The sequence below is a fragment of the Leptinotarsa decemlineata genome, unplaced genomic scaffold (assembly GCF_025532065.1).
Source record: "Leptinotarsa decemlineata unplaced genomic scaffold, Ldec_3_MD MMD2_tig00026299_RagTag_RagTag, whole genome shotgun sequence".
Classification (NCBI taxonomy): domain Eukaryota; kingdom Metazoa; phylum Arthropoda; class Insecta; order Coleoptera; family Chrysomelidae; genus Leptinotarsa; species Leptinotarsa decemlineata.
Genome location: NW_027412676.1, coordinates 8,544,611 through 8,572,389, shown reverse-complemented (window position 1 = coordinate 8,572,389; position 27,779 = coordinate 8,544,611). Strand labels below are relative to the sequence as shown.

The window sequence follows — 27,779 nt, the reverse complement described above, 5'->3', positions numbered from 1 at the left end:
ATCATAAAATTTCAATTTTAGTTATGAATCAAATGGATCAATTTCGAACCTTAATATTGGGGTGTAAATGAAAAAAAAGCACGTTATAAAGCAAGAATTATCCTGTTCATTCTTCAGTTCACAAAAACTGGCAACATTGGATGGATATCATCAAATATAATATAATCAAACGAAGAATACGTAAACATGGCGATGTGTTTTTGGCGTCCGCCTTTGATTTATGAAGTATTAGGATAACTCTATAGGCCTATTTGGTTGGTTTCTCAGAAATCTGTAAGATAAAATTTTTCCTTAACAATATTCAATTTACAAAAAAATAGTCAGAGTCATGTGTTATATGATAATGTTTTGGATAAATTTTCGTGTCAAATAAATAAAATATAGGACTAATGAATTCTCCTTGAATTTTCAGTCATTGTTATAGTATATAAATATATAAGTATATATTAACTTATTTTCAACCGTTTATTTATAGTTTGAATAGCAGAGGAGATGTGATATTTTTTGGTTAGGAGCAGCAGGAAGGAAAACATGGGCAGGTGTGGGGCAGTGCCTAGCTAATGGGATTGTGACATGCAGTCTGAGCCAAGCCGGTACATTCATTCGGTGTCCGACTTACTCTATAGCACTGACGAAATTGAATTCTTGCTCGAAGACATTAAAGACCTGGAGCCCAAAAGTTATAAACCTGAAGATATTCAGGTAGTTTTTTGCAATACAGGAAGGAGAATGATGTAGTGATTATATAGTTTTTGTTTCATGCATGAAAAATTTTAATTTTATTTTATTTTTGTTCTGTATGTATATTTTTTAATAAATCATTTCAAATAGTTAATTCTGAGTAATTGTTTTTTGTAGAGTATAGCTAGTTTATTACCAACAATCCTGTTTTTTTTGTGATTTCAAATGTTGTTTGTGCATTGTGATAACGAGTTCAGTATAGTAAGGTACTCTTCAAAATTTGTTAAAACAAACTAAACTAAACTAAGCTGTTTCAAACAGATTAGATCTGTGGTACATTGATTTATTGAAAATTACTTTTCAACAGGTAGTTTCCTAACAATAAATAAAAAGACACTAAGAATCCTTCAAAGTACCAAAGGAGTAAAAGACAGCCCTTTTTCTGAGAGTGTCTTATGACAAACATTTTTGATTTTCGAGACTGAACTCAACAACTTTGGTCTAGAGGTGAACGAGCTCATTCTCCTGAAGTTTGAAACCACATGGTCAAGATTCATACACCTCATAAAGTCGGCTTTTTTTCAGTATATTATGGTTATCTACAATTATCTTAGAAATTGAGAATTTTGTGTTTAGGCTTTCCAAAGTTCTTTGTCTTCTATACAAACCATTAAGATACGGATTGAAACTTATGAATGATAAAACTTTCTTTACCACTTAATAATCCTTTAGTCTACACTTGAAAATTGTTATTTTATAAGACAGTCTTGGAGAGAGGGTAAATCACTAAAACCTGCACTTTCCTCCAAAAAGATAGGAATTTATGAAATAATTTGGAAGTCGAGAAAAAAGTCAACTCAACACATATCTGATATGCCAAATTCAAATGATTCAGTTGATTATATATATATATATATATATATATATATATATATATATATATATATACTGGGTTTAGTTTTTTCAAGTCTCTGCATGCTTTTTATTTGATTCATTTTATTTCACATCTTAATAGTAAATATTTTAAATCACATCTGAGAAATAATAAATCGTACCACAGCAACACATTGTTTTTTGAATATTTACGTTTGAAGGCTGAATATATATTTTTTTATTTGATCTAAATAAACAATCAAATTTACATGGAATCACTATAAATCATATAAATATTAGTGAAATAACAGTAAGTGTTATTTCTCCTGAATAACATGCTAGAGAAAAAATTCTCAATCATTACTAAAGAAAGCTGAGGTGTTTCCAGGGTTATAGGTTCTTAGAAGAGCATTTGAGACCTGGTTACGCAACACAGTTTTTTTGTCAATCACACCATACCTAAAAGGTTCTTAAAACTAATTGTCTTCACTTGAACTCTTAACAGCCGGATCTCTATTATTTTATGTCAGAACTCTCCAAATTCAACATTTATTGCTCATTGTAATCAAACTCATATAGACCAGGAGAGAAAATGAATTGTTTAAAGAAAAATAACAGTAACTGTAGGCTTTTTATAAGGTACTTTATCTTATATAACCCACAGTTGGGAAACCAACATACCACATTCGTTGATCATAACAGAAAAAAAAGACCTAATGGCTGGAATGGAAAAAATTACATTCAGAAACATCTGTAAAAAACAATGGGGGTATAAAAACAAGGTAATACAAAATGATTTAATTGATGAAAAGTGAGAAATAGAACTTTCTACGTTTTTTTGCCACTTGTATTTGTAACTAACTACTGCAGTTATAACTTAATAACAAATAGTGGTAAAAAAAACAAAAAGTTTTATTCTCATTTTTCATGATGATCTACCACATAGTAACGGCTACATTCATCAATTTATTTAATTTAATTCAGATTGCTGAACGGTATTATGATATTTGCCATTTTTTTTTAATTAAAGGGCTTATAACACTTTCATCATCAAACTTGTGGTTTCCATTCAAGTTTGGTTGCTGCAATGTCAAACCTAATCCTTTAACACAATCTGTTTTATTTGATATCAGATATTTGGAGATACGCATGAATATCCACCTCAAGTGACTTTACTGCATTGTTCAATGTTCATGTCAGATGTGTATGCTAGGTGTTGGTTTCCAGGAGCCGGATGGTATGAGTTGTGTGTTGCAGGACTTTGAGATAGCGGGAAGCAGGACGGGGGCCCTCAGCGCGGAGTGTGCGGGAGGTTGTGAGTGCGAATCTCCCCTCGGTACCGTCAACTCCTGGGACTCGCACTCTCACTACCGCCGTCGCGCAGCCTCTCCCGATCTGCCTCTCTATACGGGGGTGATCATCTATTGCGACCACACTCACTTCAAGACGCCCACGGGGTTCTTCAGGTTGTTGCTACTGGTGAGTTCATGAGTTGGTATCTCTTACCTCACACTCCATCACAATATGTTTCCTTCATTAAAGGAAACATATTTTTGAGTTATATGAATTATGAATAATAACAAAATGACAAGATTTAAGCCTGAGGTTAATTGCTCTAGGTGATATCAGAAATATGTTTAACAGCAAATAATAGATACCATAAAAACTTAGAGCTACTTTCAGAATAGACATACATTTTTATAAAAAATAATAAAAATCCCATATTTTCAGATTATAGCCAAGTAAATTCCTTCAACGATATTTGATTCACAATGAGTATTTCAAATGGGCGAAATTACTGCTGAATGTGTATTAGACATTGATGAATCCACTTAAAAGTAGAAAGAATACTGATAATACATAAATCAGCACAGTAAGTTATTGAGCAAAAAGTATATTTACAAACAGCCTTAATTAAAATTAGCGTTATCACTACTTTTATTTTAATTTGGGATGGATGTAACTTGGGTGTAACTGTACCAGTTTTAACATATTGAAAGATGCGATTATTTCTGAACATCATAGTAAGTCAAAGATGAACTCTTTCCATCTCAGTGGTTTTTGCTGATATCCAAAGCACTTGATAGGTGGTCCCAAATTGATGTTATCAATACTGATTTAGCACACGTACTTATATATTCATTTATATTGTTACAAAAAATTAAAAATATGGTTTAGTCAATATCGTGTGAGACTTTATGCCTATCAAAATAAATCTAAATTCTAATTCATTGAAGCAAAGCGATTGATACATTTTTTAAAAAAGTGTTGTTACAATAAGTGTCTTCCATTAGATAGATTGGTTATGAATGAAGTAGTACAAATAAATCATACTAAGAATATTCTTAATAAAAAAATTGAAGTAAGACATCACATATAATGTTTGAATTTCGTTCTGAATTTTACGTATCTCCTGACTTGACACCTCATAATTGGACTTTTTCCTTGAATTATTTTTATATGAGCCATAACCATTTTTTCATTATATTGTAGTGGTAAGTGTACCAAATGCTATTTCAACTTTCATTATTGTTTTCACTCGACTTTTATAATTTCAAGTTTCAAATGAATAATTTATCATTTTGCTGTGATTTTTATAAGTTACTGAAAATGTGAAGAAAATAAGATAAATTTCTTTAAATTTAAACAAAAATGTTTTGACTATTTTGTAATCATGTTTTTAACCTACAGCTAATCATCTGGAGTTTGTGGTTTCAAACCCTACCCCATATGCGATTGATAAAGCAAATAACTGTCTGAAGCATCAGGTTCTCTCAATTGTTATAATTAAAAAATAATATTTGGTGTCCTTGAATATAATTATTTCTCTATACCTTACCTAACAAAAAGCCCTGGAATTTTCAGAAGAGATGGACTACCGCAAGATACGTTTAACATTTGACAAATATATAATTGTATGACAAAATACTCTTCGATGTTTTCATTAGAAGTGAGACATGTTTAAATTTTTCATTACAGCGTTTTTTCGTTAAAAAAGAAAACATTGATACCCTGAATACTGCTTTGGACCTAGATTGTTCAATATCCAGATATCACCAGAAGATGGCAAATGAGACTTTGCCGAAACGTCGTGAAAATGATAATCCTTGTGAGGATAAAAAACACGGGACACGGAATGAAACCCGAAAAACCAATCAAAATTTCTTGTATGGATTGTTCTGAAACAGCTGATTAACGGAAAAAGAGATTTTAAAACAGATATATTTAGCTAAGTCATCGAGATCGAAAAAAAAAATTAATTAAGCAGGAGCAGTAACCTATATTGAAAATGCCATATTAGATGCAATAGATAATTTTATGAACATAGCACCCAAAAAAGGCAAACCATAGACACGTGTTTCAGGCTTTTAGCCCATTATCAGTATGGTGCAGCCAAGTGCAAGGATGGGCAATATATGGTTACCAAAAATGGGAAACATCACATGGCGCTGATGAGGCCAATAGTCAGAAACACGTGTCTGCGGTTTGCCTCTCATTTTGAGTGTTGTTTCCGCGAACTTATTAGACATAGCACTCAAAAAGGGCAAACCATAGACAAGCGTTTCATACTTATGTCCCTTCATCAGTATGGTGCAGCCAAGTGCAAAGATGGGTAACATCTAGTTACCAAAAATAGAAAACATCACATGGATAGTCAACACTTGGTTGCACCAAACTATTGATGGGCCAAAAGCCCAAAACACGTATCTATGGTTTGCCCTTTTTCGAATACTATGTGTATATATTACTATAGCATTATTAATAAACAGTTTTTATTTCAGGTAACGTCAGTAGCGTGTCTAGCATGCTTGTGTACTTCAGGTACAGTCAAAGTGAGCTTATTTATGCTTCCATTGGTGGGAAGAATACGCATGATGATGTTTGTTACTCTCCTAAGTATGTTGGTAACATGCCTTCTTCTGTTTCTTGATATCTCCCACATGATATACCTATTTCCATTCAACTGGGGTAAAGTGGTATGTACAATTTTGTATGTATATATAGTATTTTTAGAGAAAGTGTATTACGTTATTTCAAAATTCCCAATACATTTTCAACATATATAAATACTTTGTACGTATTGGAAGGGAATAAAAGATCAAGAGAATCAATAGCAAGTTGTAACAGCATTCGGCAACAACACAGTGTGTCAGTGATTTTATAATTTCATAGCTTTTTACAATTCACTCAATGTTCTTTGCTTTCCATCCAAATTGAATGGAGAAGGGTATTACTTACTAATAATAATTTGGAACTGAATTCCAGTTATTTTGCACAAATAATCTATCCATCAAAATTTTATGCTTTTCATTCATAAAGCTTTTAAAGGTCGGATAATATGTATACAAGTCTGATTGATTTTTTCAATCTGATCATTTCCCTTCCAATTGTTCCTCTTTTCAACATCTAACCGCTTGACTGGTCACCCTATTGATTGTTTATTTTTGGAACTTCCTTTCGTAGTACCCATATACTAACCCTACTTCACATGACTAATATCCTGTTTTTTATGAAAACCTAGACTCAGTTGAATAACTTTGAAAAAAATGAAATTTGAATCATATCATCTGAAATGAAGGCAGTAGAAGAAAAAACGAAACTGACAACTTTAGATGTGAATATCTAAAATAAGGCTGGAGGAAATGTATATGATCAAATATTTCTGTTAAAAACCCAGTAGAAGAAAAAAAAAGAAACTGATAACATCAGTGTGAATATCTAAAATAAAGCTGGAGAAAGTGTAATGAAAAAATTGTTGTTACAAAACCTAAAATGAGTAATCATAGCTCAGGTGCTATGTACTATCCATGTAATCAAATCTAAAGCGGGTGTATATGTACTTTTATTGGCAATACTCTTCAGAGTTCTGACAAATATTGATATTTCCGCCAATTTTGCGTTAATAATACGCATAATAATAGTACACAATTAAACGAATTGAGCGTCGAAATTCTGCCTCATCCACCATATTCCCCAGACCTCTCGCCAACCGATTAGCATATTTTCAAGCACTTCCATAACTTTCTCACCGATAGAACCTTCGCCAATCAGAACCAGGCAAAAACGGCTTTCGTCGCCTTGTGTTACGTAGGCGCTTTTTTCGATCAACTTGAATAAGTATTTACTGAGATATTACAGTTCAAAGTAGACTCATAAGAACGGACAATACTTTTGAAACAACCTACTAATCATAATGTTCTTTGATAAAATTCACTCAAACAAAAGTATATTCACAACTATCAATTTTAATTTTCAAATAGGTGTCGCATACATTTGTGAGACAACTCGAATACATTTTCTTGAGTGATTGTTTCAATTTTCTCATAACTCCTAATAACTGAATTGTTTAGCGCAAAAAAAAATCTGTTTAAAATCTTAATTACATCTTAATGTACATGAAATGCTTAAGTTAACTAACGTATTTATTTGATAAAGATTCATACCATATCCATCTATATAGCTTTCCAATTACCACATTAAATGTGATATCCTTGAAAGATAGACATATACCATCGCGGACTGTTAACGTATAGAAGAACCATATGTAGTGAATTGTTTTGTTATAACTCGGAAGAGATTAGGCAGCGTTTTCGATGAAAGCTCTTCAGCTTGGCACGGGTAGCACCTCGACTTCTCTCCGATTACATCTTACATTTCAACCAATTCACACAAAAGCATTATTTATCTTTTGAATCGTTACATCCTATGGTGAAAACCGTATGACCAAACAGACCCAGCAGGAGGATTTTGTTTTATATCATATAATTATCTTGAGATCATGTTATTATATATAAATTATTTTTATTTCAGAATGCATATTTCTATGTAAGCCTTAGTGTCTTGTTCCTGATAGCTTCATCATTAATATTTCACATGATATTCTCATCAGAGGCCTTTTCTTGGGTCCCCAAATGGACACACCACCAATTGTTAGTCACTGGAGTAAGTGATATTATTATTTACTATTACTGTATTATGAACTCAGAAAATAAGTTCTCCGTAAATTCATGAAACGAAGGAAATTATTCTATTTATTCAGCTACAATTTCAAGGAACAAAATTTCTTTTATACAAAAATATCGTTAGATTTCACTTAGAAAGAACTATCTTCTAAATCTGACTTGGTGTATTTTCCTGTCCGATTATTCTCTATTGTAAGTAGGTATAGTATCATTGGCCAAATCTTCCTACATGGAAGCAAAGACCAAGAATACTTAGAGAGTATTAAAAATAAGTGAATATTCTAAAAACCGCTTCTGTTTGACTATGTCACTTACAATTATTCGAAAGTAGAAATGAAATTTGTTCATTTGAATAGGACATCTTGTATGTTTTATCACTTTTCATTTTCCCTCTAAATTATTGCTAATTGAATTTCCCCTCAAAAACTTACCATAATTTACTTTAGAAAATTTTGCCCATTTCCAAACAGTATCGATATTCCTACAAAGATGTTTTTTCCATTACAGTTCTGGGGTCTATGATTTACTTCCACAAGTTGTTAGACATAATTACACCGAATTTTCATGAATTACGGTAGAAACTCCCCTAATAATTCCCACTTTGTTGTTGAAATGTATCAAAATTAGATATGAAATAAATTTACGAGTGCAATATCTGATTCAAATAATACCAAAGATGAATTATTATATTTCTTTTTCACAGTGATATATTCCATTTGTGAAAAATTTCATTTGTCACATGGAAATTGTAACATCATTAACGTAACATAACTGCGTATGTTCTACTTTTTCTCATTATTATCATAAAAATTTGCCTATCGGTCATTGGGGATCTGAATAAATTTAGTGAATGTTGTTAATAATGCTTGAAAACTTCTATGTTTTTTACCACTTTTATTTGTAACTAACTTTACTGCAGTTTCGTCCTATACGGACATTTTCAAACTTATACATTAAACTGACTAGTATAAAGTAGTTAGTTTACATTGAATTGCAGTAACGTTAGTAACTGCAGTTAGTTACAGCAACTAGGATAAACTAGTAAGTTTAAAGTATAAGTTTGAAAATGTCCTTATAGGACGTTAGTTACAAATAAAAGTGGTAAAAAACATAGAAAGTTTCAATTCTCTTTCCTTCATTATGATTTCCTACCACGTAGTAACAACTACATCCATCAATTTATTAATAATATTTCCTTACCTCTAGTGTCTAGGATATGTGTGCTGCTTGGAATCAGCAATAATATCTCTTATCCAGAAATGTCAAATGGGCCAGTATGAGCCAGTCGAAGAAGACCTGAGCTTTCATTTACAAGAAAGACAAACTTCACCAAGAGATTCACCAACGCACAGAATGAATCAAACGACGCACAATTACAAGCCTATCATCAACTATCCAGTAATTCCGTCAACATCTAGGCAAGAACCAGCAAATTACCTTGATGATATACAGCCCTGTTCGTCCAAAACTTCTGATCCTTATAGACTAGCATGATGGCTAATATTTTTTTTCAATTAACAACTACAGTGAGACGATAGAACCATTTATATCATAACATAGACTAGTTATTTACAAATAGAACTTCAAATGAACACACAAACACCTTGATCAAAAATTATGTAGAATAAATATTTGGTTGTTTCTCGAGGTTTAGACTTGTATTGGTTTATAGGAACTTTGATAAAGTAAAAGTGTTTGAAAGTTGCAAATGCAACAATCAATATATTAAAAAAAATGCTTTTTTGGATCTTAAACTGCCCTAATATAAAAGGTGATAAGAACTTATTCGGAAACCTATATGAAGAAGAAAAGTGCAACTCATCTATGAATGGTTTTAAAAACTTTTCAACAAATTGGAACGATTTTTTGAAAGTGATTGTTTGAGATGACGTAAAGGTGTGTCCTTTCACACTATTTTAGATTATCTAATTAATAACATATTTCTTAATATTACACGAACTTTTATAAGTTGAAAGTTACTATCAAACTAATTGGTAATGAAAGTGGTATATATACAGTGTACTTGTGATGCATTGTTTGAAACCTTTGGTGAAGATGATCACTTGGTGATCAAAACATAAATAACGGTTTGATGTTGGGATAAAACTCCAGTAATATTGTGACACACTTAATAAAGACTTCCCCTGTATTTTAGTCATTTTTGAAAGCATGTATTTGATTTTTGGCAAAGGCATAGACCTCAATGGGCCGCAGTTTTAGCAATACTTAGCCCTAGTGATAGCCTCAAACCCAGTCTACCGCGTTTCTGCTTAAAAATCGATGTTGACCCTACATACGGAGTTTCAACGCAAAATTTGAATTTCCATTTTTTTTTGGAATATTCATATTCAAGTCCGAAAATAATAAATTCCTTATAATGAAAAACCTAATATTCTTGGGAAAGGTTTCGGCTTTCTACTTCTCCAAAACCTTTCTATCCCCAAAATTAATCTCACCAAATATTCATCATGAAAAAATTCGAATTTTGATTATTAGTTACTAAAAATCCACAGAGACATCAGTCAAAATTAAATGACATTTGATGAAGCAAATTCAACAGGAAATGAAATAAACACTAATATTGAGAGTTAGCTCCAAATATTGTCTCTCTCAACTGGTCCGCCAGCAATTCTGTTATATTTTTCTATTATTTTTTTATAACTATTGGTCACCCTCCCAAGTTCTGTAATACTTATTTCCCGACAGGTTTGCCGTACTCTTGTCTTTTTCGTGGCCTAGACTTGTAAATTCTATTCTCGACGGTTTCCTAGAAGTAAAAATCTATTGGAGTTACGTCAGGAGAGCGAGGAGGCCATTGTTTATATTTATTTATTTCACCCTAACAGGCCTGGTGGCCTCATTACAAGGATGACCTAATGTTCGTTTTAACACCCTTGAACCATCCAAGAATTATGAACGTAAGCTCCGTCTAGCTGAAAGTACACCTCTTATCAATGATTTTCCATAATTCATTATCAAAAAATTCAATAGTCGTTCAGCGTTAATGGTATTAATGAGTTATTCTATCGCCTAAAATACCACACATTGACTTTTTGTGAGTATTTATTAATTAATTAACGGAATGCTCATTACAGCATTGTACAAGTTAATATAAAATTGCGGTCCTGTATATATATATATACCTACAAACCATATATTTACTACAGAAAAAATTCATATACATTTGATTTAAAATTATGGTCTTGTATAAAATATACATCCACTATACAGAAACCTTAATATACTCTTAATAAAATAAGATCACACATACAAACAGTATCATTGAGCCAAGCGCATGTCTTTTATATTTTTTAGTTCACGTCTGAAAGTAAAAAATATGCCAACTTTACTGGCATTCCTTATCATTTTTCTTAAAGGGCTGTGGAATCTATAGTTTCGGTAATGGTGTTTAATATGAAAGGTGTCATTCGACCTAGAACAGAGGTATTAATTTTAAAGTCAATGTGAGACAGGAGCTTTGAGGAAAAAACTTCATCAGTACTGGACCTTACAGTTTATAACTCGGGGATTTTCAATAGACCAGTATCCGCAATTTTGAGCAGATACTATCCTATTCGTAGTCAACGTAGCCTCATCAGTGAACAAAATTTTTCTTAGGAAATTTCTAGCATTTAAAAAATCTAATCGTTTATATTTATCACCTTCTTTCAATGTATGCAAGAACTTTAGTTTGAAAGTTTCAATTTTGTCTCTACTCAAATTCAATTGCTGAGACCTTTCATGAAAACTGATTTGGGGATTAGCACGAATTGAACCTAAGATATTATAATCATCATCGTTCCTTTGATTGCACTTCCGGTTTGAGTAAAAAGTTTATTCACGGAGGCTGCTGTTCCATGTCGAATACGATTTCGTTGCGGATGTCTTCTGTTTAATTCTTGAGCAACCTGCTTCTTTGAGCACCATCACCAAATAACACCCTTATTTCAATTTTTCTCACGAATTAAGACGTTCAATGGACATTTTGTTACTGTTTTTGACGCGTTTACTTTCAAACTGACATTTGGGCAATAAATGGTTCATATGTTTCCATGACACTCTAGCCCAAATTTAAAAAAATATGAGACTGCTTCGAAACAATGAGAATGATGATTTTCCATCCAAAATTAGTCAAATTCGCAACCAACGTATTCAAAAAAACACTTTGTGAGATTTTCACTAAACAATTTTACAAAAACGCAACACGTGTTTCGCCATACAATGGCTTCTTTACTAGTGAGGACACGCCCAACTAAACAATTTTACAAAAACGCAACACGTGTTTCGCCATACAATGGCTTCCTTACTAGTACATTGTATGACGAAACACGGGTTGCGTTTTTGTAAAATTGTTTAGTGAAAATCTCACAATAAAGTGTTTTATGAATACGTTAGTTATGGATTTTCATCAAGTATCGGGCCAATTCCATCATATAAATTCGCAACCAATCATATTCAACAGGATATTGAAAAATTCTTCAAACGTTCTGACAAGCTAGTGAAGGAGACTAAATTCGATTAACCTACATATGATAAGCTAGTGCTTTTCAATTTAAGTTATTTCAAGAAATGTATTTTATTGATTTTGACTATTTTATCATTTATGTAGCTTCTTATTCGGAACCATCAATTGAAATTCGGACTTGAATATGAAAATTGAAAAAAAAAAATCAAATTTCGAACTGAAATTCGGCATGTAGAGTCAAAATTGATTTCTAATCAACTTTTTCAAATAACTTATTTTGCTATCTTCAATGCGAAGCAAAATATTGCGGATCGCATTAGGCTGGGTTTAAGGCTGTCACTCAGGCTAAGTATTGCAAAAAGTGGGACCCATGAAGGTTTACTCCTGTACCAAAAATCAAATCTCTTCTTTCGAAAATGACAAAAACACGAGGGTGTCTTCATCTTAAGTGTGTCACACTGTACATGACTGCATTTGAAATAGTAAAAAAGAGAATAAAGTTCAGGATGCCTAATGACCAGATTTTTTTTAAGTTAAAAAACGATAAAAAAAATTCCAGTATCCATAAATAGCAAGATTTAAGGTTGATACTTCGACACAAATTGCTGAACAGTTCTCAACATTTTTAAATATGATAATTTTCATTAAGGTGTTTGAATATTGTTATTTTTTAGTTAGTGCAAATGATTTAAAGCAGTACAATATTTTTAAACTTTTTTTACAAAAAAGTGTGTGATAGAAGTAACTTTTGCAACAATTATCTAGCATTTGTATATTTAAATTAAATGAAAGTAGGTTATATTCACAACCAATTTTATCGATACAGGTAATTTCCCAAAGTTCCTCATAATTTTGGAGAAACTCTAGTTTTTATGAACAGTTTGTTTCGATATCTAGCGTTATCCAATTGGATACTCATAAATTTTGATGCTTTCCATCTCTTGTGCATGTGGCAATAATTCGCAATAATTGAATTTAGTTAAATACGATATTCATTAATGTTGGCCTGAACTAGTTATATCATATAATATGTATAAACCAGTTTTCACCTTGCTTTTAACCTTTAAATTTTTTGAAAAGCGTTTCGTGATAGGTTTATACTGATAAATATTTAGGCCTAATGCTCAACTACTTCATATGTTTTTCTCATCTAATTTTCGGAAATGTATTTCTCAGACATCACATATCAGAAAAGCCAGTCTAAATAAGCTAGTTCCCTTGTTGAGGTTCATAGTATCTAATATGTTGCAAAAAAGCATCAAAATTTATATTTATAGATATCATTGGATTATAGCTCTCGACTGAAAATAAATCAGTCAACACTATAGAATTTGAGACAAGTTGAGACAAAAGTGAAAAACTGTTGAAATATTTGCACTTGCAACACTTGTTTAAACCAGGCAACCAGAAAATTTTATCTCAAACTATTGTACATAGCAATTAGTTTTTATGTACTGCATGTAATAATTCATTCATGTGGAAGAATTTGTTGTAATTTTACTGGATTTTGAAATATGCAATTAGCAATATTTATTTTGAGAGATAAAAACACTAGTTTGAAACATTTCAAAAAATTCATGACGAGAGTAGAATTTTTTATGTTGTTCTTGTGAGTTGTGTTTAGGTATATTTCTAAAACTTATTGCGAGATTTTCACTAAATAGACCACAAAAACACAAAACGTGTTTCACTATACAATCGTTTTTTCAGACGTATTCAATTCTAAATCAACTTAGTTTTTTTCTGGTACAAAAATTTACTTTGTCTCGCGATATTTTAATGGGCCAAAATGAATATTGCATTTCATTATTAGCTAATTTCAAATTCTTCGATTTGATAAGATTGCTTAAACAGTTAATTGTTACTGGAATTCATATCGATAGGTTAGTTCAAGAAAAATAGAACTGTCAAAAATTAAAGTCTGTTTTCTATAAAGGTGTCCAGACAGAAAGCAATTAATAATCAATTTTTTGTTTGGAACCTTTCGATTTTGAATATTTCAGAGAATAAATGAAAGCTGACAATACATTACACAAATAATCTGTATTTATGAAATGTTTATCAGTTAGCTTACATCCACTCGTTACCAAAATAATCATTTGTTACTTTAATGCCGGAAGATGAAATATAATATTCTCCCTTAATAAAAACATGAATTATGAAATCAGATGTAATAGTGTCACTTATTTTTCATCTGATAGTTCCTGTTAGAAAGTCATCAAAATTGTTGGTTTTGGGAACAATTAAAAAAATACATTCAAAACTCAGAATACTTCACTTAAAAGACAATATAATCTTTCATCTTAACAAGGCAAAACTTATTCATTTTGAAAAACAAGTGAGAACAGGATTTCATTTGCCAAAGCTTCATATTCTAATTTATTTCATCAATCTGAATTCTCTGACATAGCATGAAGTCTTAATACTGCCAAAAAAAACAGAATGATACTAGCCAAAAAATTAACAGTAGACAACCATTTCTGTTAGAACGGCATCAACTAATTTAGTTTGGCAGACAATCAGGGATTTTGAATGCAGTGTATTATTATGTTTTTAGGGTAGATTTTGGGTTATAGCGTGATTTTATATTCGTATTAATAAAAGATAAAAAGAAACATCTTTTATTTCGTATCTCCAATTCAGGTATGTTCACTAGTTTTTTCAAAATTTATACAAAGTTTAACAATCATCGTTGAAGCATCTTACGAGCATTTCCTTCAGAATTTAGTCCAGTTATTCAGTTTCCATTTTTTCTTCAGGAGAAGGGATTTCTAAAAGTTTAGGTCCATAGAGAAGAACATATGCACAATGCCAGTCACCTAAAAAGGAGTCAATATTTATAATAGAACCAATATACTTATTTCCTAAAGTCAAAATTATATTTTTCGAGATCACTGAAATATTTCATATACCCCAATGGTCGGCAACAAGCGGACCGTGGAAGGTCGAACCTCGGACCGCCAAATATTGTAATGTGTTATATACCAAGTATAAATTAATACATAGATAAGGTATAGTATACCTTTATCAATCAAAGAAATATTTTTAAACCACATAGAATTTAACTTAGTATGTTCTTATTTTATTTCAAGTTGCCTGGTCAATCTGTTTTACAAGTACCTACAATTGATATGGTTTTATTAGTTTTTCATCTACCCTGTGTGTGTGTTTGTGCGCGCTTGCTACTGTTTTGCTGAAACAAGCGCGAGCGAGTATCGAAATCGGGGGGTGCGGGCGTATGAGCGGGAAAAAGCAGACTCATTCGTTTTGTGATTTTTCGAGTTTTCATATTTTTGTACCTATGCTAATATGTATCCTAAAAAGCGTAAAATACACAGTGAAAATAGATGGTTTCTGGCAGAATGGACTGAACAATATTGTTTTACTCTGCCTGATAGGCCTCAAGCGGTTCTAGTATGCCTTATATGCAAAACTTTCGCTATTGTTAAGAGTAGTAATTTGAAGCAACACTACGACACCAATCATTAGCAATTTCACAAAAACTTTCCTCTTGGCAGTCAGGCTCGTAAAGAAAAACTTTATGCATATCTCAGTTCTTACAAAAAAAGCACGAAATTACTAGTTTGTTGCATGAGCGGGCAAGAAAAATCCACAGAAGCACCGTTACGTGTGTACTGGACGCTTAATAAACACCAAAAACCATTTTCAAATTCTGAGATGGTGAAGGAATGTATGTTGGAAGTAGTCACGGAGGAAAAAAAGATGTCGCTGCATTTCAAAGTATTCCATTATCAGCGAGAAGTGTAACACGAAAAACGGAAATTTTAGCTGCTGATATTAAAAACACTCTTTTTGAACTCTTGCAAAAGGCACTTTGCTATACCATAGCACTTTGAGATCTCTTGATATTGAGTGTTAGATTTTTAGAAAAGAGTTGCCAGCAATATTCCGTTGAAAGGTAACACTCGAGGAGAAGATTTATTCAAGGTCATTAATGAGTTTATTACTAAATCTAACATTAGTTATGATAAAATGGTGTCGCTTTCAATGATTGTCCCAGCAATGATTGGCAAAGAAAAAGGTGTAGTAAAGAGAATTAGGGATACAAACTCGGGTATAATACCGTATCAGTGCACAATTCACCAGGCAGCCCTTTGTGGAAAGCTTAGTGCTACACTGAAAGAAGTGATGGACAGCTTGGTCAAGTAACTTCATTCTTGCAAAAATTAGATACAAAGGGAGCCAGAAAGCACTTTGAATTCATAACAAACAAGCGTAATATACTGGTCGGGGCTTTTCTAAAAGATATTTTGAAATATTCAAATTTGCTCAACACAGAATTACAAGGAAATGGAAAATTAATATGTTATCTGATACAAAGCGTGTCTGCTTTTCTTCGCAAGCTGGATATCTTTGAAAAAGATATTGCAAGACAAGAATTTATTCATTTTCTGACAATTCTTGAATATGAAAAGAACTCTGAAGAAGACATTGCAGTGTTCATAAAATTTCTGGCCGATCTTAGAAACGAATTTGATAGAAGATTCCAAGACTTTACAGAGATGGACAAACTATCCGTTTCTTAAATCGCCATTTGAAGTCGATATAGCAGCAGAATGGACAGATGTGGCGCCAAGTTGTTCAATCTGTCAAAGGCATCACTTCAAATAGAGATAATTGATTTGCAAGATGTGTCTTTACAAATGAATAAAATGATATTCATTGAAGAATTTTGGGCCAAACATGTCCCAGAAAAATATGAAAATTGCAAGAAACTAGCTGAAAATTTGGCCACTATGTTTGGCTCGACATACGTATGTGAAACATATTTTGCAAAGATAAATTTTTTGAAAAACAAATATCATTCAAGATTAACGAACGCCCACCTAGAAGACACACTTCTAATTTGCTATTCCTCTTGAGAACCAAACTGTAAAAAACTGGCTCAATACCGTCCGTGTAATTTCTCACATTAATTTTAGGTCTTGTGTTTTATAATTCAGAATTTGATTTGAAACCAAAATAATGGATAAGTAGCACTTCTGGACCTCGTCAAAATTTTCCCACAGTATCTGGAGCACACCTAAAACTACTTGCCGACCCCTGATAAACTTTCGGTACAAACCTCCTCCGGAAAGTTTCAAAATGTCCTCTGTGGTTACAGGTGACATGTTTTCATCGTCACACATAATCCAATTATCTCCTTTCTGCCTGACCCATCCTACGTAATGCCCGCTTGATGATGATCGCCCTCTGTGAGTTAGTACTGCTTGCAATGTGTAATATCCACTATTATTACTACCCAAATCTGAAAATGAAGTGACTCATTTCATATCAACTCTTATTGAAATTATAAAGAAAGAAGGACTCATCTTACCATTTTCAAAACAATAAGGTTCATATTTTTTATCTTCTTTGGAATCAGCATCCCCTTTAACTTTTTCCTTATTTCTGCCAGCAAGTTCTATTTGCCTATCTTCAAACTCCTGTAATTGTAATAAATATATAGTATAATAAAGTTGAAATAATGCTTTAGAATTCAATTCATATGCTAGAAAAGCCAACCTTGAATTTTGCACGCATAGGAGCTAGTTTTTCTTGTAACTCGGGTGTACACAACTCGAAGGCATCAAAATCTAATGGAAATTTCACATCTTTTAGAATTTTTGCGTTAATGGACTCCTTTTCCTTGTAATAAAACCTCACGAATTGTACCGTCAAATACGCTGGTAAACGGCTTATTTTTGACTAAAATGAAATCAATAATATTTGGAATAAAAAAATAAGCATATGACATACCGTCTTAGTGTAAATTGCATCCCTATCTAATGTTGATGATTTTTTTGTCAACTGTTCTTGAAGTTTCTAGAAAATAAAAGATAATAAGTTGACTATATCTTCTAGAAACAAATACTTTACATTTTTCAGTCCTGAATGCATGTACCGAACGTCTTGGGAAATGAAGCAGCTCAATTGTAAAAACTGTTCTTTACTCTTTGAAACAGGCTCATCTTCAGCTTCAACACATTTCAACTCAACATCAAAGGTTCCACCAAAATACTGATCTATCAGCGATCTAGTACAAAGTAAAGTTAACTGTTGCAAGGAAAACGAACAACACTCAGTTCTTCAATGAATATTAGATAAAACAGATATAACACATGTAAAAAATTAAGTTACATGTGGGACTACTATTTAGACATATACCATGATAAAACATCTCAAAATGAGCATTGCTATACATGTAAATAAAAAGTAAATACTATGACATCATTAACACCAATTTTGTAAATATTCAATTTTCAATTGTAAAACCCAGATTACTTTGTCCTGATGAAAGCTTGGCGATTTGTAAAATAGAGTAAGTTTATTTTTTGAATGTGTCTGACAAAGTCCTGTTAATATATATATATATATATATATATATATATATATATATATATATATATATATATATATATATATATAATCTAGAAAGGTTAATGCAGTCAAGCTGCTAGAAAATAATCCCATATTGATTTCAATTTAAGAGCCACCGGTAGACAGCTGTTTCAGCCTATTGGACATCGTCAGTACCGGGCAGGCGGTCCTCGATTGAAGACAAAAACCAAGAAAGTACTTGATAAAAATAGCTGCGTAAACGCAAGCAAAACATAAGTGGAAACCACCTATTGGTGTGACACCCAAGTCAACTTGCCAAGTTTTTATGTCAGTGTTGGTGGTTTGACCAATCAACCGACAACTGCCGTAGCAGAAATTTGGGAAGCTAACCTGAAATGCCATCGGAAAACGAATCCACATGTTTCTAGAAATGATATGAAATCTAGAAAGGTTAATGCAGTCAAGCTGCTGGAAAATATTCCATGAAAATCAAAAAATAAATAGATAAGTACTTTTTGATCATATCCATATTGATTTCAATTTAAGAGCCACCGGTAGACAGCTGTTTCAGCCTATTGGGCCTCAGTACCGGACAGGCGGTCCTCAATTGAAGACAAAATGAGAAAAACCAAGAAAGTACTTGATAAAAATAGCTGCGTAAACGCAGCTATTATATATATATATATATATATATATATATATATATATATAAAATATATATATATATATATAATAAATATATATATATATATAATAAATATATATATATATATATATATATATATATATATATATATATATATATATATATATATATATACATACAGGGTCCTGCAACAGTGGCGCGGTGTTCCATATCTCTATATAGGAAGCAGATAGGAATCTAATTTTCTATAATATTACCTTATTGCTCGAGCTCGACAAAATAAAAATATTGGCGGTCACACAGGGTGTTCGATTTTTTCTGGGCGGATCCCAACTGTGTCTTTTTAAATGGCAACCTATATTTTTTATCGCTTTTTCGGTTTCTTCATAGAAAATAAAATAAACTTTATGTATATCTGCACTTCGAAAATATTGACGGTTTTCGAGATATCTAGCATGACAGGTTTTTTTTTCCAATATTCGTCACTCAGAATATTTGAAATTATAAAGTGGTGCCAAGTCCAGTTGAAATTTTTTTTTGGTCGAATATTCTACATTGGTAACTCTCTCAAACGATATATCTGAAATCGACCTGTGATATACAGGGTATGAAAAACCGCTTGCCAAATATTGTAAATGAAAATTTGCAAAATCTTCCTTGTATTAAATGGAACATCCTGTATATTATTGATCCATAAGAAGCGCCAACGAAACCTCTACAAATTTCATTAAGTATTCCCTATGGCTAAGTTCAATAGTTTTTTTTAAATGAGCATTTCTTTCGAAAAATGGTCATTTTTTCAAAGCGAAATCCATTTGACGACTGATAAGAATATACAAAAAATACCCTTTCCTTAAAATATCGCCCATTCCTAAAATTACCTGTTGCTAGATAAACAAGTTGCGAATTACACCACAAAATGGACGTTCTTGAATAGTTACAATAATTTCAAAAATCTCGGAATTTGTGCCATATTCTTTCGGTCTAAAACAACCTTTCAGCGAATGAAATATTTATTGGAAATCAAGTAGTCTGGCAAATGACAGAACAAAATATTTGGCTGCAAATGAATATTGAAATTTTTAGTCAATCGTGAAGTTGAACTGTCGGTATAATTTCATCAGAATGTTGTTATCAAAAAGTGATTTGATTGATATGATTTTCATATTAGGTGAATCAGACAGGAATTGTTTATTGGCAAGTAGAATTTATTCTCAACGGTATCCAGATAGAAGACATCCAGATGAAAGATCTTTCCGAAAGGTCTTGGGACGATTCGTTGAAACTGGATCTATTAATTATTCCAAACATGAGCGCATCAAGCCAGCTACTAATGAAGATAATGAATTGCAAGTTCTTCTTGCTGTTGAAGAAGATCCTAGTAGGAGTCAACGACAAATTGGGGAAATAGTGGATATAAGTGAGAGATCAGTGCAAAGAGTATTGAAGAAAAATCGCTTGCATCCATACCACGTTCAGTTACATCAAGAACTACTGTATGCTGATTTCGAGAAAAGAGTGAGATTTTGCAATTGGGCCATGAACAAAATTCGTCGAAACGAATATTTTTTCAATAATATTTTATGGTCGGATGAATCGACATTCCATAAAAATGGATTTGTAAATCGACATAATTACCATTATTATGCGACAGAAAATCCTCACTTATTGAGACAGGTGGATTATCAACATAGGTGGTCGATAAATGTCTGGGGAGGCATCATTGGAAAATATGTAATTGGTCCATACTTTTTTGAGGGACATATGAATGGTGCAATGTATCTCAATTTCTTACGAAATGATTTACCAGGTTTGTTAGATGATATTCCTCTTGACCTCCGCAATAGAATGTGGTTACAACATGATGGTGCACCTGCTCACTATTCGGCAGAAGTGAGAGATCATCTAAATGAAGTATTTCCCAATAAATGGATAGGACGGAATGGGCCTGTAAGGTGGCCCGCTAGATCACCAGATTTGACGAAACTAGATTTTTTCTTATGGGGATACATAAAAAATATGGTTTACGTTGAGCCACCAACTTCTCCCGAAAATATGCGACTTAGAATAACGAATGCTTTTCGCAGCATTACACCAGCTGTCTTGCGCAGGGTAGAATAGTCTTTCAAACATAGACTTCAGCTCTGCATTCAAGAAAATGGAAGACATGTTGAACATATTTTATAAAAGTTTCGTTGTCAACCTTTATTAAACTCTCCCTTTTGTAGTTTTGTAATTTGCCAGTTGACAAATTTGAATATCTAGAACTCAAGCTCTGAAAGAATATAATAACATGACAAAAATAGTTATTTATAATGTTTCTTTCTTTTAACTTGTTTGATTTGATATTGCACGATTTATGAGTGAAATTCTGCATCCAATGAAAAAATAATTTTCCATTTAGCAAAAAGTGATAGGTACATACATTTATTTCGTTAAAAAAATATTTGTTTGGACACCTTCTAATGTACAAAATTGAAACAAGATATCTTTCGTATATTTTTATCAGTCGTCAAATGGATTTCGCTTTGAAAAAATGACCATTTTTCGAAAGAAATGCTCATTTAAGAAAAACTATTGAACTTAGCCATAGGGAATACTTAATGAAATTTGTAGAGGTTTCGTTGGCGCTTCTTATGGATCAATAATATACAGGGTGTTCCATTTAATATAAGGAAGATTTTGCAAATTTTCATTTAAAATATTTGGCAAGCGGTTTTTCATACCCTGTATATCACAGGTCGATTTCAGATATATCGTTTGAGAGAGTTACCAATGTAGAATATTCGACCAAAAAAAAATTTCAACTGGACTTGGCACCACTTTATAATTTCAAATATTCTGAGTGACGAATATTGGAAAAAAAAAACCTGTCATGCTAGATATCTCGAAAACCATCAATATTTTCGAAGTGCAGATATACATAAAGTTTATTTTATTTTCTATGAAGAAACCGAAAAAGCGATAAAAAATATAGGTTGCCATTTAAAAAGACACAGTTGGGATCCGCCCAGAAAAAATCGAACACCCTGTGTGACCGCCAATATTTTTATTTTGTCGAGCTCGAGCAATAAGGTAATATTATAGAAAATTAGATTCCTATCTGCTTCCTATATAGAGATATGGAACACCGCGCCACTGTTGCAGGACCCTGTATATATATATATATATATATATATTATGCATAAAAATACATGTATGCATAAAAGGAAAAGAGCTAAAGGCTATCTTCCACCCCTCCCAAAAATTATACAGTGAGTATAAGAAAATAATTATAAACATACTTATTTACTATGATAACAATGATAGAGAAAAGAAAAAACTAATACATCATATAGTTGCTAATAACTGTTTATATTCTTAACATTATTTTGGTCAATTTAACAATTTCATTGCACTACCATACATAGAATTTTAAATTAGCACTGAGCAGTTAACATCTGTGATTTTATTTCTTTCTTAAATTGATGAATATTATGATTTGAAAGGGGTAAAATTTCATTCAGATTAGAAGGGGCTACATAAGAAAAACATCCTTGAAATTTTGAAGTACGGTGCCTAGGTATGTTGAATGAGTTAATTCTCAAATTGACCATATGTATGTCAGAATGCCTGCTTAATAAACTATATAAATAACTAGGTATTTTAGTTTGAAGCAACTTAAACAAAAACATTTTTATCAAATATTGGACTCTGTACCTCACATTCAGCTCCTTCATTTTTAACAAAAATGGGGTGACATGTTTACCATATGGTATACCTCATACGAATCGCATGCAAGCATTTTGTATATGTTGTAACTTCTGTTTGTTATATTGCAGCAAAAAATTGTAATAATTTTTATATATATAATGATTAATATTCCGGAGAGGTGTATATGACATGCTCCAGGTTCAGGTGAAAACATCTCACCCCTTGCCTCTCATGTAGACCTACACGTTGTAGGTACGTGTGGCAGATATCCAACGAAAAAACAACAACTGACCCAGCTAATATATATAGAAGTTCATAAACTTTTTACACGGAATAGCAATACTTTACATAAATAAAGCATTATTGGCAGGCAAATCAATTATCTTTTTTTAATGCTTTAATCAGTTTAATAATTTGTTTGATAGTGTTATATCTGCTGTACCTCTTTCATCTTTTGAAAAATAAATGTAATGATAAAATTTACAAAACAAATTGTAATGGGTTTAATGTTCTGCCATAATTTTTCTATTGCTTAGAGATTATTCATTTATATGTTTACTTTTTTGCTGCTCATGTACTATTTTTATATTTGAATTTGTATTTAAATGACATGAATAATCTAATCTAAAAACATAAGGGGGAAAATGAACTTTTTATGTTTCAAGTAGATAAAACATAACTTACTTGTACTGTTCCTGTGGAGTACCTTCATTTTGTTTGGCAGGTAACTTTTGTTGCAACATTCGCACCATTTCAGTCCAGCATTCATTTGCATCCTACAACATTTAAAAATTCTTTATTCAAGTAAAAAAAAATCTCTTATCAATCACCTGTTGAGAAAATGCACCATGTTCATTTTTTTCCGCAAATCTAGGAAATGCCATATGCATTACTTGTAGAAGAACTATGGGAGGGACTGTATTACCTTTGTCCATGTTATTGTAAAGATCCCTAAGAGCAGCAGTTATTGACTGAGCAGGAATAACACTTCCAGAGGCAGCAACACCTGTAATTCCACATTAAATTATTGCCATAATTATATTTTTCCTACACACACACTCACACGCACACTCACAGATATATATATATATATATATATATATATTATATATATATATATATATATATATATATATATATATATATATATATATATATATATATATTATATATATATATATATATATATATATATATATATATATATATATATATATATATATAAGTACTCTTTGATCATTCCCATATTGATTTCAATTCAAGAGCCACCGGTATACAGCTGTTTCAGCCTATTGGGCATCTTAAATTGAAATCAATATGGGAATGATCAAAGAGTACTTATCTATTGTTTTTTGATTTTCATGGAATTATTTTCCAGCTATTTTTATCAAGTACTCTCTTGGTTTTTTTCTCATTTTGTCTTCAATCGAGGACCGCCTGCCCGGTTCTGACGATGCCCAATAGGCTGAAAGAGCTGTATACCGGTGGCTCTTGAATTGAAATCAATATGGGAATGATCAAAGAGTACTTATCTATTAATTTTTTGATTTTCATGGAATTATTTTCCAGCAGCTTGACTGCATCAACCTTTCTAGATTTCATATCATTTCTAGAAACATGTGGATTCGTTTTCCGATGGCATTTCAGGTTAGCTTCCCAAATTTCTGCTACCGCAGTTGTCGGTTGATTGGTCAAACCACCAACACTGACATAGAAACTTGGCAAGTTGTCACACCAATAGGTGGTTCCACTTATGTTTCGCTTGCGTTTACGCAGCTATTTTTATATTGAATGATGCAACTAATTTTCCTTTATTTTCAGTATTTTAATATTAAATGTAAGTCACAAAAAGAATTTGAAGCTTTATAACTTCTATTTAATTATCTACAAGCGCTTCAAACTCCCTTCAAACTCCTTCTTCAAACGGCCTTCAAACCCGAATGGAGATAGTAACACTGAAATAATAATCTTTATTTGAAAAATATGCTGACTATTACACACTATACATAAACAACATAGAATTAAATAATGTCACAAAAATAACATATATGCAAAGAATCACCATATATAACCATAACTATAATAATTTCTATAAATTTCCAAATTCAGTTTGGTTCAAATAATCAACAACACCATTTTATTCTAGTACTACTAACAATGAAATCTTTGATTTGATTAAGCAACTTATTATACAGTTCCATTGCTATATAATGAGGAGTTTTTTCAGTTATGCCTATGAATAGGAAGCTTGTGATCATTTCTTCTTGTTTCATAGCATTGTTGATGGGTACTGTTAAAAAATAGATGTCTCTATTTTAATAGCAATATTAAGCATTCATAAATGTGAAGGGAATATATCCTCATTATTCCATTATTCTTGAAAACATATCTACACTATTCATTTTACTTCAAATTATTAATTTTTTTTAATAGTCCTTTTGTGAATCACAACTATTTTTTTTCAGTATTACTATTCCTTTCTCAAAATATGAATTCACATCTAGCTACAGAATTAAAATTGGCGAAGTATAAAATTTTTACTGATTCTGTGTTGGGATTTTTGTGAATCATATGAAAAGCTGTATAATCGATGTGTTTGCTCCATTTCGAAAATTCATCAATATAACTTGAAACTTGGTGTCTTCTGAATATTTTATTATTGATATTTTCAATAATCAAATTTTGAGGCCTTTTTATCTGTAATTGATTACCTTTATAAAGTATGAGATTTAGTTTTAGATTCATTCAAAATCAATCTATTCATAGTGAATCATTATTTTGTATTGTTGAACATTTCCATACCTCTATTCACTAGTTCAGGGTATTTTTAGTGACTACTAATAAATTAGTGTCATCAGCAAAGACTGTAATAAATGTATCTATTCATTTAGATAATAAATAACAAAGGATTGGTAATGCGTTCTTGGCGTATTTCTACTTTTACTATAACATTCTCAGATTTATATGTTCGACCATGTTTGTTAATAGTTACCATTTGTTGGCCATCAGTTAGATAAGACTCAATCCATTTCAGTAAATTTCCTAAGTATAAGTTGGAGAATCATTCTCTTTTGATATACCTCCATATCAGTGGGTATAGGGTATGATTCCTAATTTCTACAGAATTTTTTGATATTGGAAAAAATATCAGTATGGAGATGCTTTTCCCACCTATCAAATATCAGAGAAATGAGATTGATTGTTCATGATTATCAGGTGCATTACTTCCTTACTTTTCTGATTTAACAATATCAATTTTTTATTATGGGTAGCTGAATATTTTGATTACAATCTTTATATATTTTTTGTATTCATGAGCCATATTTTGTGATTTGATTAAGCAATTTGAATAATAAAGTTAGTTTTTTGAGCCATAGTTTTAGTTGTAATTCACCTATGTAAGCAATTTTGAACATTTCAATTTATCACAATGAGTAATTATTATTATAGTTTTTGTAGTTCCTAACCCATTAAATATCTTTAAAAACATTATATGGCTTCCCCAACCCCTATAGTTGAGCCACTCCCTTCACACTAAGTTCCATTTGATGTACAGTGCTTATTTTCATTCTAGATTCCGACACGAAAATGTATCTGAGTAATTGGCACTTACCTCCCTGAAATTTTTGGAGGGCATCTCTCAACTCTGGTACAACTTTCAAGCATTGTACAGTGGCATTCATGTAACAGGTGTTTCCTAAATTTGTTAATCCAGCTGGTAAATCTAACTGAAAAAATTCAACAATTTATTTTAGAAATATTACTAGTAGAGATACATACTGCTGTTGCCAATTCACTTTCATTCATATCTTCTACAAAAACGGTTTTTTCTACAGGTTCCTTTGGAACATCTTCTTCTTTACTACCCATCAATAAAACAGTGACCCCCTACAAGTAACATTTAATTTGATGAAAAATATGATGACAAAGCATGTTTTCAACCTACATCTTTCATTTTAAAATTGTCCCAATCACTGTCTTTGAGCGTTACACCTTTAATCATTACTTTCTGTCTTTCAGGCTGCACTCCAGTTAATGCAAATAACTGAGCTTTAAATAACAAAGGAGGTTCTTCAGTATTCACCTCAATACCTGGATAGGATTCCTTTCCCCATTTAACTTTTACTGAAATCAAGAGTAACAGTTGCAAAATTATGAACAAATATTCATTTTGTTTTTTGTTGAATAAATATTTTGGTACATCATTGATTATAATAAAAAAAAAACATTAGAAAAAGTTTTACTAACCTTTATATTGTGGCATGACAAATTTTATATTATACTTTCCCTTGAATTACTAAAAAACAATACTGTTCTCAGTAATAAATCCCTGTGTTTGGAAAATTTATTGGAAATACAAATCAATAAAATATATATTCACTTTTCACTACCTATTCTGTCACTTCCACTAAAAGTCTTTTCGGTAAATGTCCAAAAAATAATCTCTCTCTCATAAATGCGTTAAATGTCAGAATGATTCTGCAGTCTGCCAAATTTGCGTCTTGTGGTTTTCTGGCTTTGGCGTTTAATTTTAATAGTATGTATTCATGAGAGTATTCAAGAGTGTATTCATAAACGGTTCGTTGTGACGTCATTAATAATAAGATTCGCCAGAGTGGAATGATTCGATTTGTGTCAGATGTCAAATTCAATAATAAAAACAAACTCTTCAATTTTCTCAAACCTCAATTAAAATCGTATTTGTGCATACAGCTTCATTTTGTACATCCTTACAACGTATTTGATAAAATGTTTTCAGTTCTTTGTAAACTATAACGATCAAAATAAAGCAGAAACTGACAACTGACTTAATGTAAACGTCAAATTTCGTTTTGTATCATTATGAATACGTTTCAAATCATAATTTATGTGACGTAATCTTTTCAACGCCAGAATGAATGTATTCAAGTTTTGAATTATATTCGAACAACTGTGCCAATAAAAAATTATCAAATTACCCAAAACAATTCGAATTTCCCCAAACATATTCACTACGAATGCGCGGTGACAATTTAGAACTGTATACTGTAAAACGAATGAGATAATCAAGATACAAAATGAAAATGACTAAAAAGTAAAAAAAAAACTAAAAGAGAAAATTCGCAGAAAATTAAAA

General features: G+C 31.6%; 2 protein-coding genes across 2 annotated transcripts; one reads left to right on the top strand and one right to left on the bottom strand.

Moving 5' to 3' along the window:
- Nucleotides 1-76: 76 nt before the first annotated feature.
- On the top strand, nucleotides 77-14,782 carry LOC111512915 (uncharacterized). The gene is made up of 6 exons (XM_074180511.1): nucleotides 77-273; nucleotides 476-705; nucleotides 2,785-3,033; nucleotides 5,337-5,531; nucleotides 7,366-7,497; nucleotides 8,724-14,782. Exons 2-6 carry the CDS (start codon nucleotides 574-576, stop codon nucleotides 9,009-9,011), a joined length of 996 nt encoding a protein of 331 aa, XP_074036612.1. The 5' UTR covers nucleotides 77-273; nucleotides 476-573; the 3' UTR covers nucleotides 9,012-14,782.
- Usp14 (Ubiquitin specific protease 14) lies at nucleotides 14,590-27,207 on the bottom strand. Its single transcript, XM_074180510.1, has 12 exons — nucleotides 26,912-27,207; nucleotides 26,610-26,788; nucleotides 26,444-26,551; nucleotides 26,277-26,391; nucleotides 23,494-23,669; nucleotides 23,348-23,439; nucleotides 17,863-18,019; nucleotides 17,743-17,808; nucleotides 17,509-17,691; nucleotides 17,321-17,429; nucleotides 17,069-17,251; nucleotides 14,590-14,801 (listed from the first exon to the last, which is right to left on the bottom strand). The coding sequence occupies exons 1-12, from the start codon at nucleotides 26,925-26,927 to the stop codon at nucleotides 14,716-14,718; spliced, it is 1,470 nt and encodes a 489-aa protein (XP_074036611.1). The 5' UTR covers nucleotides 26,928-27,207; the 3' UTR covers nucleotides 14,590-14,715.
- Between the last annotated feature and the right edge of the window lie 572 nt (nucleotides 27,208-27,779).